The sequence below is a fragment of the Colius striatus genome, chromosome 13, assembly GCF_028858725.1.
Source record: "Colius striatus isolate bColStr4 chromosome 13, bColStr4.1.hap1, whole genome shotgun sequence".
NCBI classification, from domain to species: domain Eukaryota; kingdom Metazoa; phylum Chordata; class Aves; order Coliiformes; family Coliidae; genus Colius; species Colius striatus.
The window spans coordinates 11,310,851-11,322,811 of record NC_084771.1 but is presented as its reverse complement, the minus strand read 5'-3'; the positions used below and the strand labels follow the sequence as shown (position 1 = coordinate 11,322,811).

The window sequence follows — 11,961 nt, the reverse complement described above, 5'->3', positions numbered from 1 at the left end:
CATGCCCTTTGCAGCCTGCCTGGCCTTGGAAGGAGCATGTGCTCAGCACCCATTACACAATGGAAAGGGCTCAGGTACTCTCTGGCTGCAAACACATCTGATCCACTGAAAGGGCTGTGGGAGCAGATCAGACCAAGTTCCTTACTTTGCTCAGGCAGCCCATCAAATATTTAACGGGCTGCCATAGGCAATTACATTAGAGGAGATAGTTAAACACCCCCTACCCTAGGGCACCCCCCTGCAATGTAAATCAAACAAATTGGACTCTTTTCACAATTGACACACACGATTTTACTTACTGTAAATAATTTAGCATTAAAAAAGTCGAGCTCCACTTTGCCCCATCTGGATTTTCCTTTCTCTGGCTCTTTCTCCTGCTCTGCAGAGTCGAGTGGTGCCGACTCCGGGCTCCTAATGCAATGGATGAAGTGGAGGAATTTTGCTGCCTGGATGAGCTGTTAAAAGATTCCCATTTCCTAATGGAAGAAACCACACTCAGGATCCTCGTGAAGGTGCCTATTTAAAACAGAGATGCTCCCTGCCAGCTAAACAAGGGATGGGGAAAAACTCCCTCCCTCTGGAAGGAGTTTTGTGTGTTGCTGGTTGGCATCTCCTGGGGTCGTAGCAATCTCCTGTAAAAAGTTGGCTGAATGGTTGTACTTTTTAATTAAGAGCTAGCTTTCACTATTAGGCTCAGTGGGGATTCAATAAGGGTTCTTACAACAAGCATTGGCCTGCATGGGGAGCCTTTCTCTTGCACCTAAAGCACCTCTGCGTTCAAGCACGTCGTGCTCTTCAGGCTGAGGAAGAGATCTTGTTGTCAGGAGCTATTTCTGTACTGCCAGCATCCAGAAAAGCAGGCCTTTTGAAAGCAGGGTATTTGGAACCATAACCTGATGCCTTTTCCTACTTCTAGCCCAGAATCCAGGCTCCCCTGGGTCTTCTGCACAGCTGCTGTTTGTGAGTTGTGCAGGGTACCGACCGCTTCAGCGTGTCGTGGTGGTGTCTTTGGTCTCACACCGAGTTTAAAGCAGCAGGAGAAGTGTTCTCCTTGATGCCATGGGCCTCTCTCTCAGAAATAAGACAGCTTATAGAGCTTAGTTTAGTTTAAAAGTGCTTGGGGCTTGGTTTTCCTTCCCTGCACTCCAGCAGGCAGTTTAAGGCACCATCCACACACCAGCGGGCGACCCTCTGGCAGGTAGAGCTGCTTACACATTTCCTGACACAGCCTATTTCCATCAGAAAATGTCCATTCCAATGAGATCCAAGCATTTAATCCCCAAACATCTTCATTTTGATGGATGGATCCTCCCCAGGGTTTCCACAGATGGCAGCAGGGTTGTGTTGGAGCTGAGGAGATGTGCTACCAGGAGCCGTGGCCCTGGGACAGCGGGGATGATGCCAGAGGCCAGGCAGAGCCTAAGGCAGGGACTGGGATGGCTGCTGACAGGGAGAGGCATCAGCTGCTTGGGGCTGAAATGCTGTGCTGGGCAGTGGGGAGGCTGCAGCTCCAGGGCTGTGCTCAGTGCTGGGTCCCTCACTCACTGCCAGAGGGACACCGAGGGGCTGCAGCGTGGCCAGAGCCGGGCACAGAGCTGGGGAAGGGGCTGGAGCACAAGGGGCTGGGGAAGGGCTGAGGGAATGGGGGTGTTGAGCCTGGAGAAGAGGAGGCTGAGGGGAGACAGGAGCCCTCTCTCACACTGCCTGACAGGAGGCTGCAGGGAGCTGGGGATTGGTCTCTTCTCCCAACTGACGACTGATAGGACAAGAGGAAACAGCCTCAAGTTGCCTCAGAGGAGGTTTAGATTGGAGCTGAGGCAGAACTGTTTCCCTGAGAGGGGTGTCAGCCCCTGTGCCAGGCTGCCCAGGGAGCTGGGGGAGTGCCCAGCCCTGGAGGGATCCCAAAGCCATGGAGCTGTGGTGCTGAGGGCCAGGGGTTAGTGCTGGGCTGGGCAGAGTGAGGGGAGGGCTGGGACTGCAGCAGCTTCAAGGGCTTTTCCACCAATACAATTCTATGATTCTGTTTGTAAGCCTAAATTCCAGTGCACTAGAAATTCACCATTTTTGGCAGCTTTCACCTGCTCAGGCTCTGGGAATGACTGCAAGGGAAGGAGAAGGAGGGAGGGAGGTACCCTCACCTGTCACACTGACCAGGTGGGAGGACACTTTCCACTCACTTGTCTCCTACATCACCCCACACAACATTTTCCAGGAGCAGTGCTGACAACCAGCCCATACAGGTGAGTACCTGTCCTCCAATACCTCTGCTAACACTTTGGGGTGCCACCCACCCTCAGCTGCCCACCAGTATGGTCACCTTTACCAGCCTGCTGCTGGAAAACGTGTCTGAGCTCACACAGACCTCTGCTGATGAGAAGGAAGTGGCAGTGGTCACCTGGGGACAGAGCCATTTCCAGCCAGCACAGCTGCCTGAAGGGCCCCTGTGTTCCATCCCTCTGCAGAAAGTCCTGTCCTTTTCCCACTGGCTCCTCTCCCAGAGCCCTGGAAAGCCACGTCCCCTCTGCCCTGTGTCCCCTCTGCTCCGTGTTAGCTTTTGCTGGAAGCTGCTAATCTGCTGCCAGTGGGTTTAATTGGTAGCTAGAACACACAGACCCCATTAAAGCCCACGAGGGTGCCAAGGGCTCTCATTCAGGCACAAATGAAGGAGCAATCAAACCCACTTAGGTAATAAAAACAGCTGGAGTCTGGAGGCAACTGCCTGAGGCACCAAACCACATGGCAGGCAGGACAACCCTCTCAAAACTCTGCACCGAGGTATCCTTTGATTGAAAAGCCTGGGATGAGGCAGAGTGGCACAAGGTTTTATTGGCTGGAGGCAGGAAGCCAGACCAAGAAATTATGGGTCATCTCCAAAAAGCGCCAGGGAGATGGGGTTGCTTGAACAGACCTCGCTGGAGAGTGGCTCCAGGGTTATTTTTTTCCAGTGGGAATGGCAAACCAGAGCATCTAATGCACTGGCTGTAGATGTCATGATACCCACAATAGCCCTGGCCCCTTTGGCTTCTCTTTTTTTCCACATAACCACAACATCTGATAGTCACAAGGAACAACAACAATGTGAAGAGCTTTCTGGCTCTTCATTTCTGCATGGGGATTTATCCTAGCAAGGATTCCCAAAGCCAGCAGCCAGGCCAGGCTGCAGCTCTTGCTCTGGAACATGGGCTCCCTCCTGGGAAGGAATTTGTTCTCAAAGGATTCAGATTGTGAAGCTCTTCATTCAGTGTTTTTATGTTTTTAACAGGAGACATTCTGCCTCTACTGTCTTTGATCCTGGTTCTAGTGCAATACCTCCTGCTTCACAGGAGTTTCTGATACAGATGGACAGGAGACAAGGGTCTGGGATAATTTATTAGGGAGGAAAGACAGTAGGTACATGAAGAGATGATGGTGAGTGTTGCAGACCTGCCCTGTGTTACTCCAAAAGCTCCAGCTGAGCATCAGCAATCACCTGAAAATCTCCCTCTTTCCTTGCAGAGTACACTCAGGCAAAGAAACAACCAGCCTCTGTTGCTGTGGGAGTGGGGCAGGTGTTAGTTATTCTCCCTGCTCTAGAAACTTTCCTCCTTGTTTGGTGCTTCACACATTTTGGCTGTAACAGATCTGCACTGGGAGCAACCTGGTAACTCCTGGATAAACCCAGAGGCTTTGAGACAAGCTCCCATCCCTGTTGGGGCCAGCCCACAAAGCCATGGAGGATCTGGGAGGGGGTTTACCCATGGACCAGAGCTGGGAGGGGGTTCCTGCTGCCATGGTGCTGCCATGCTGCATCTCTACTTGTGCACATGTATGTCTGAGTGCAGGGGATTCACCCTCCCTCAGCCCCCCCATTCTGGGCTGACACTGCTGCTGCTTCCTGTGCTTCTCATGTGTCCTTTGGTAGGGCAATGCAACAGGCAACCACCAAACTTCACCTTCACAGGGGTTTTTTCTGCAGCACTGGGCTGTGGGCTCAGTGGCAGGTGGGGAGGAGAGGGAGAGAAGCTGCAGGGCTGCCTGGGAATTCCTGCAGAGGGGAAAGGCAGGAGGCAAGAAAGGCTGTCAGGAGGAGACAGGCAGGAGGGTTTGGGTGATGGAGCCAGAGGATGCTGTGCTGGCAGGAGGGGTTGGGTGAGGGAGCCAGGGGATGCTGCAGTGGCAGGAGGGTTTGAGTGATGGAGTCAGGTGGCTTTACTGAAACAGGGAAAAAAGAGAAACGAGTTGCTCAAACTTTTCCTGATTTCATTGTTCTTATGGCTTTTGACCCAAGATGCTTTTTCCCTTCAGAGAGAGAGGAGGCAGGTCGGGAAGGCTCCTGATGCCACCCGGAGCGATGGGCAGAGCCGGGAGGGACAGGCAGGACTCGGATACAGCTGTCTAGGATCCGGGCAAGGGCTCTGCAGAGCCGGGTTAAGAGGGTGCAACCGGAGCGGCATCACCCGGCCAGGCGTCGGGATGCTCGACGGCGGAGTCGCTGGGCTGGTGCGGCACCGGGACGGACCGGAGGGATCCCGAAGCGACATCTCCCTACCCCCGCAACCCCCGCAACCCCGGGGAGGGTGACCCGGAGAGCGGCACACCGGCGCGGACCCCCGGGGCTGCGCAGTGCCGGTTTGGGGGGGTGTGTGGGGTGAGCTCCCGTTTTGGGGAGGGGGGGTGTGAGCTCACTGCCCGGGGGCGGGTGGTGGGAGGTGCCTGCCCAAAGCCGCCCAATGAGCGGGCGGGGGGGCGGGGGGGCCGGGCTATAATGCCATTGATGCCGGGCGCCGGAGCCAGACAATACCGCGCCCCCGGAGCCGGGCTGCCCGGAGCGCCCCTGCCCCGTTCCGTTCCCACCATGATGTCCATGAACAGCAAGCAGGCGTTCAGCATGCACCCCATCCTGCACGAACCCAAGTACCCCCACCTGCACACCAGCTCCGAAGCCATCCGCAGAGCCTGCCTGCCCGCCCCCCAGGTGAGTCCACCAGCCAGGGTTTCGGGGGGCTCAGCTCATCTCCCCCCACCTTAGCCGACGGTTTCCGTCTGGGTTTGGGAGGAGTCCCTTCCCTGCCCCGGGGCTGCTGGGCCGGGGGCTGGGGGCTATCCCTTCCGCCGCGGGTGCTCGGAGCGGGGAGAGGGGCCGGGAAAGAGCCGGTGGGTCCGTCCGGGCTGGAGGTGGGGAGCAGCCGTCGTGGCCGGCTGGGCTGTGCAGCCCGGCTGAGCAGAGGCTCTGCGGAACGCCCGCAGGCTCCATCCCGCTCCGCGGCTGCGGTCTTTTTGGGGGAGGTAGTCCCAAAAGGACAAGTGCCTGGAGTCTGACACCCTCCTCCTGCTCCTTTTATTTTGGAGGGGAGAGGGCTGAAGTCGATTCCTCTGTCCCAGGTGCTGCTGGTGGCGGGGGGGACGACAGAGCAGGATCTCCCTGACGCTGTTCTCCTTTTAATCCTCTTCTGCTCTTCTCGGTTTGTTTCTGCTCCCACTTTTCTCCCCCCTGCTCCCTGCCCCCTCCGTGCAGATCCAGGGGAACATTTTTGCGGGCTTTGACGAGACCTTGCTGCGGGGTGCCGAGGCGCTGGCCGCTGTGGATATCGTATCGCAGAAAACCCACCCCTTCAAGCCGGATGCCACCTACCACACCATGAGCAGCGTGTCCTGCACTCCTACCTCATCCTCCGTCCACCTGCACCACCCCTCCGTGCTGACCACACACCATCCCCACCACCACCACCACCAACCCTCCCAAGGCCTGGATGGTGAGCTCCTGGACCACCTCAACTCCGCCCTCCCTCTCGGAGGGGTGCCGGGCCCCGATGTGGGCTCCACACCTTCTCACCCTCACTCCCACATGTCGGCCATCAACCACATGGCCCATCACTCCCAGCCTATGAACATGTCCCACCCCCACGGCCTCGCTTCCCACGCCGTCATCTCCGGCCCCGAGACGGAGACGGACCCCCGGGAGCTGGAATCCTTCGCCGAGCGCTTCAAGCAGCGAAGGATCAAGCTGGGGGTGACCCAAGCGGACGTGGGCTCCGCATTAGCCAACCTGAAGATCCCTGGGGTTGGCTGCCTTAGCCAAAGCACAATCTGCAGGTTCGAGTCCCTCACCTTATCCCACAACAACATGGTAGCCCTCAAACCTATCCTAGAAGCGTGGCTGGAGGAGGCTGAAAGGGCCCAGAGGGAGAAAATGACCAAACCTGAGATCTACACGGGGGGGGACAAGAAGCGCAAGCGCACGTCCATCGCTGCCCCCGAGAAGCGCTCTCTAGAGGCTTATTTTGCTGTGCAGCCCCGACCCTCCTCGGAGAAAATCGCCGCCATCGCCGAGAAGTTAGACTTGAAGAAGAACGTGGTGAGGGTCTGGTTTTGCAATCAGAGACAGAAGCAGAAAAGGATGAAATTTTCTGCCGCCTACTGAAGAAGGAGCTGGGAGGGCAGCGTGTGTGTGTGTGTATGGGGGGGCTTGTTCTTCCCTCACCCCCTCCCCCCAACCAGCCCACAGCCCTCCTGGCCCCAGTCTCCTCTGGAATGGGCAGGGATGGAGGTGCTTGGCTTTTGTTGTCGTTTAAAAAAATGATATTGGGAGGGGAGAGGGGGGGAAAGGAAAAAGAAACCCCCTCTAAAAAGAGGAAAGCTGCCCAAAGAGAAGCAAAGAGTTTGGTGCCGGCTCCTGACGCCCTGGGTGAAGCAGCCCCGCTGTTGTGACTGCTACAGACTGCTTTTGTAGATAAAAACTGGAAAAACAAAAAAAGGATGGAGGGAAAAAAAAAAGAGGAAAAGACAAACCGAAAGGCCTCGGGGGGAGTTTGGCGAGAAGGGACGGGGCAGCACAGCAGCAGCGAGGTCTCACTGCAGCCCCTCGTCTCTGCTCCAGTCCCGTGTGCTCCAGCTCCTCTTCTTTAAAAAACAACCCGACCATCATCGAATTGTAGAAAGATTTAAAACAATCAAGAAAGAAAACGAGCTCGAAGCCGCCCCGGACGGCTGTAAATAGGGAGGTGCCGGCTGTGCTTCCCCTCTGCCCGCTGCCAGGCTCCCCCGCACCCCCGCACACACACGCACTTGCATGGTTTTTGTTCGCTCTCCCTTGCATTTCCGCAATAACGTTTCTGTTTCTACCTCATCGGCTAAATTAAAAATAGAAAAAGAAGGGGGAAAAAAAGGAGAAAAAAAAAACCCCTAAAAAAAGATAATCAAGGGAATAAAAAGCCCCAAAGCTGTGGCACGGCCCCGGAGCAGCGGGCTGGGCGGGGAAAAACGAGACTTGTTTTGCTTTGGTTTCACTCAACCTGTTCGATTTCCGTCTGATTTCACTGTAAAACAAAACAGAACGAAACAAAACCCCTTCGCTTCGACAATCAAGTCATTGGGGCTCTCGGGAGCGGGGCGGCCGCGGCGGGGCCGGCCCGAGGCAGCGGGGATGGGCGGCAGCCCCGGGCCGGCTCTCCGCGGGGGAGGCCGCCTTGGCAAAGAGTGAACTCTGCACTTTCTAAGGCAAGAATAAGCTTTTTTCTTAGTTTTATTTTGTTTTCCTTTGCATATTTAATAGAGAAATTTGTCTCCTTTTCCTTTCTTTGGGTTTTTTTTTAATTAAAGGAGATTTCGTTCCGCTGTGTGTGTGCTGAATGAAATTCGGTGTCTGTGTACGCTGCAGCATTTCAAATAAATCATGCACGTTTTACCTCACTCTCCTGCCTCCTGGAGTTACTGCGGCTCCGGGGACACCCCCCTCCCCTCCCTTTTCTGCAGCCCGGAGAGCCCCTTTCCCTGAGCGGCTCCTCCAGCCCATCCCCGGCGCCTCCGGCCGCCGGCTCCCGACGGGGAGCGGGGAACGCTTGGCCCTTCCTCCTCCATGGGGAAAGAAACGAACGACAACGAAAGACAACGAAAAGGAGGGGCAGAGTTGCCCTTCTCCACCCGGGATGGAGTGGGGGGCTTGTCTCGATCGACCCCGCCGGGCTTCAGCCCCGTCGGCGGCTCAAGAGGGGTCCGGAGGCGAGGCTAGGCGGGGATTCCTCCCTTCTCCTCCCGGGACCAGCCCAAACTCGATGTGTTTTGAAGTCCCACGTGTCGATTCCGCCGTGGGTTTTGCTCTGAAGCCCAAACGATGCTCTGGGGGGTTCAATTCGTTGATGGGGACCTGGGACAGCGCAGCCCGCACCGCCCGGGCTCTCCCGCAACTGGCGGCGGGGCCAGGCAGAGCCACTCACTCCCCATCTCGCCTCCCCGGGCAGCCTCTGCACCCCCCTCTCCGCCCCGGTCCTGACCGGGCTGTGACTTGAGACGGCCGAGAAAGGGATATTTTAACTCCCGGCTCGTCATGGAGTTTCGTCTCCCGCAAACGAAACCTCTCCCTAAACGAGCTCCCGCAGCTCGGCAGCCGGGCGGGGGTGGGGGTGGGGGATGTCCCGGGAGGGGAAAAGAGGAAAAAAAAAGGAAAGGTGTTGTTTTTTGTTTGATAACTTATTCGGGGAAGAAAAAACCCATCAGTCCAAACGCGGGGAGCCGGGTGCGATGCTGCACCCCGACGTAGAGCCCTGCGGCGGGACGGAGCGGCTCCCTCCCCCGCTAAGTTTGCCCTAAAAACAACAACAACAACAACAACAAAAAGAGGGGAAAATAGTGCAGCTTCCGAAATAACTGTCGGAGGAGCTGCAGAGTCCTGTCCGTACTGTTGGAATGGGAGCAGCATCGCGCCCGGACCCTTCTATTCCCCGCCGGCCCGCACATCAGCAGCCGCACGGTTTGATTCCTGGGCGCTCCGCAAACCCCATCCCCGCCTGCACACCCCATCCCCGCCCGCACACCCCATCCCCGCCCGCACACCCCATCCCCGCCTGCACACCCCATCCCCGCCTGCGCACCCCATCCCCGCCTGCACCCCCCATCCCCGCCTGCACACCCCATCCCCGCCTGCACACCCCATCCCCGCCTGCGCACCCCATCCCCGCCTGCACCCCCCATCCCCGCCTGAGCACCCCATCCCCGCCTTTGTTCTTCTCGCTCCGTTCCTGTTTTTTCCATGAAGCGCAAAGCGCATTTTCATAAATAGACCTTGGCCAAGTGCTGGCGATGAAATTTTAATGAAGGCTGGATGCTGAGTGCTGCCCGGGGGGGCCTTGGAGAATCAGCTCCGTGCAGCATTAGCAGGGCCCTGTTAGCTTTTCTTCCCCCCCACCTCTCCCCGCTTTCCCCGGCTCCCCTCGCAGCCATCACACGCCCCAGCCTGCCGCCGCTCTCGCCTCGCAGCCGGTCTCCCCCGGCCGCCCCCTCCTCAAAGCCCGAGCCCTGGCCGGGATGCTCTGAGGGGCTCCCGGTTGGCAGAGCCGGGCCGGGGGTCGGTGGGTGCCCGGTGCCGGCGGTTCGTAAGTTCCGCTCTGCCCCCTCTCTCTTAAAAGTTTGCAAAGGCGAGCGATGCAATATTTATCACCCGCGATCATAAAAAGGCGAGTCGGTATTTCCCAGGCACAAATGCAAAGCGCTCGGCTCGGGAGCTGGAGCCGGGCCGGGGCCGCCCGGGGCTCCCCGCGGGTGGGGGGCAAAGCCCCGCGCCCCGACGGCGCTGCCGGTGCCAGGTAAGGGGGGGTGGTGGTGGGGGGTGGTGTCTGGTAGGGGATTGGAGCAAAGGATGGGGCAACCCTGGACGAGGAGCAGCGGGAGCCACGGCTGCCGTGGCAGGGAAGGGAAGGGAAGGATGGGCAGCAGCTGTGGGAGCAGTGATGAGGCCTGGAGAACTCATCACACCTGGGAGACTGGGAAGGAGGCATCACATGGGCAGGGGATCGTCCTGGAGGAGGCTGAGAAGAGCCCCTTTTGCTTCCCACTCCCTGCTCCTGAGCAGCCACCTCCTGGGCACAGAGTGGAGAAAAGCTGCTGGCCTTTTGCAGCAGAAGGTCTGGGAGCCAGGACAGCCCAGGGACAGGTCCCAGCCGTGATCCTGTGTCTCAGCTTCTGCATCCAGTTCCTGCTGCTGCTTGCCAAGGTGCCAGGGTTGGGGAAAGGCTGGAGGGCAGGGGTGGGTGAGGGAGCTCATCCCAGAGGCTTTGGGGCTTTAGCTGTCCCTCTTCTGGGCTGGCACAGGCGGGTGTCACCTTCAGGTACCAAATGGGAGTCCACCTCCTTGAAACTCAGCCTGTCTGCCCAGGGTGAGGGTGGGGGAAAGGCCTGGGCAGAAGGAAAAGAAATACACATGCCCAAGTGCCATGGGCACGTAGTGACACCCCCAAACTGTGACCCTGGGCCAGACCAGCATGAAATGAAAGGGATATCGATTGAACTGGACACTCAGCTCTCACCATTGTTCTTGCATGAGAGGTTTGATATATGAGCCAGCCTTGAAACTTATTAAACCTGTTGCTTTGGCAGCAAGTTCACCTCTTAAAGGTACCTGTTCACGTGATGCTGGCCCAGAGCTTGATGAGAAGGTGATGGCCACCATACAGGACTTGGTTCCTAAGCTGCTGGAATGAGTGGGGTGGGCCAGGCTTTCCCTCTTCCCTGACGCTACAGGCAGGAGATGATGCATCCTGAGAACAAAAAGCCATCCCATACAGCTCACTCATCAGGGGTTTGAGCTGTGATAGAGATGCATTTGGGGTTTTCAAAGCAGGTGTGCACAGGTGAGAGTAGAGTTTGAGGCTCCAGATATGGTCAATGGAACCAGATATGGAACCTGGGAGTCTTTCTGAAGTGGGACAGGTGATTGGTACTCTAGGGACATCTTACCTCAAAGCTTAGAACAATGCTGAGTGACCAGCTCAGATAGAGGCATCTTTAAATGGAGACATGCCAGCTGACCTGTGATGAATCCTTCCCCTGGTGCTGCAAAGGCTTCCTGAGGGAAATCACCCACCAGTTCTGATCTGCTCAAGCTCTTGGACATCGGTTCTTGGAGCTTTGCCCAGTGAGCCCTGAGAGCTGGTGTGTGACTCTAGCAAGAATTTCTCTTGCTGTGATCTCTCTTCCTCTCTCTCAGTGTTTTATTCCAAGCTGTTTAGCTCCATGCCATGCTCTTTTACTTTTTTTCCTTCCCTGCTATAAAAGCCAAGACCCTCCAAGCACTTGGACATCTTGAGCATTACAGATAAATGATCCAGGCCAGTGTGTCCATGTCACCACCCATCAGAACGTGCAAGAATGTTCTTAGCTACCCATGCTCTGCTGAACTTGAGTCTGGTAACTCCAGGCAAATGAAGATGTGTTTGGGGGAAGCACTGTCCCTCCTTTGTGTTTTAGAAAAGAGTAATCCAGATGGAGTATGGCTGTAATGTGGCACTAGATCCCTTTCACCTCACGTTGTGTTACAGGCACGGGGACTGACTGTGGCTCCTGAGCTGCAAGATGAGAGCTGGACACTCTGGGGACCATCCCTGGCTCTCATCTCTCCATCCATAGAGCTTACAGCTCTACTTCTCACGTTCAGCTTTAAGGGCTGTGGGGAATCACAAAGGTGAGCACCACCAGCCATCCCCAGGCAGTGCCTGATCCCAGAGGGATGACTCCAGACAAACATGTGTCTCTGTGACCAGCCTGTACTCCAGAGGAGGGATGCACAAACACCTCCTCCCCTCTCTCCCCATTCAAATATTACCAGCACATCACAGCTTTGCACTCAGCATTGGCTTTGGAGAAAAGAAAATACTCCATGTTCTTTAAAAGATTCCTGCCTTTGAAAGCTGTGCAGGTAAAGGCTGCCCCTGCTGACGGACTCTCTTCTATTATTCTATGTGTTTTAGTGCAGTACAGAGCAGATGTATTTTTAAAGAGGCCGATGCTTGAAGTAGGCTCTGTTCCACTACAGGGAAAAAAGGAGTAAAGCAGTAATTAGAGGCTTCATAGATGCCTGAGCAGGGAGGAGGACAGCTGGGCTTGAGGGGAAACCCAGGAAGAAGGCTGGCAATTAGCTGTCTTTGGGAAGAGTTTGGGAGATGGGGCAGGGTATTGCATGGGGCAAACAAACCCCATGGCTGCCTGCAGGAT

The 11,961-nt window shown here is 56.5% G+C and overlaps 1 protein-coding gene across 1 annotated transcript; it reads left to right on the top strand.

Moving 5' to 3' along the window:
• Positions 1-4,834: 4,834 nt before the first annotated feature.
• On the top strand, positions 4,835-6,400 carry LOC104562676 (brain-specific homeobox/POU domain protein 3). Its single transcript, XM_062006815.1, has 2 exons — positions 4,835-4,954; positions 5,495-6,400. The coding sequence occupies exons 1-2, from the start codon at positions 4,835-4,837 to the stop codon at positions 6,398-6,400; spliced, it is 1,026 nt and encodes a 341-aa protein (XP_061862799.1).
• Positions 6,401-11,961: the final 5,561 nt, after the last annotated feature.

Excerpts from the sequence above, each read along its gene's own strand:
- LOC104562676 (XM_062006815.1), top strand. The coding sequence starts at position 4,835 with ATGATGTCCATGAACAGCAAGCAGGCGTTCAGCATGCACCCCATCCTG. Across the intron at positions 4,955-5,494 it reads CCTGCCTGCCCGCCCCCCAG|ATCCAGGGGAACATTTTTGC; the intron begins GTGAGTCCACCA and ends CCCTCCGTGCAG.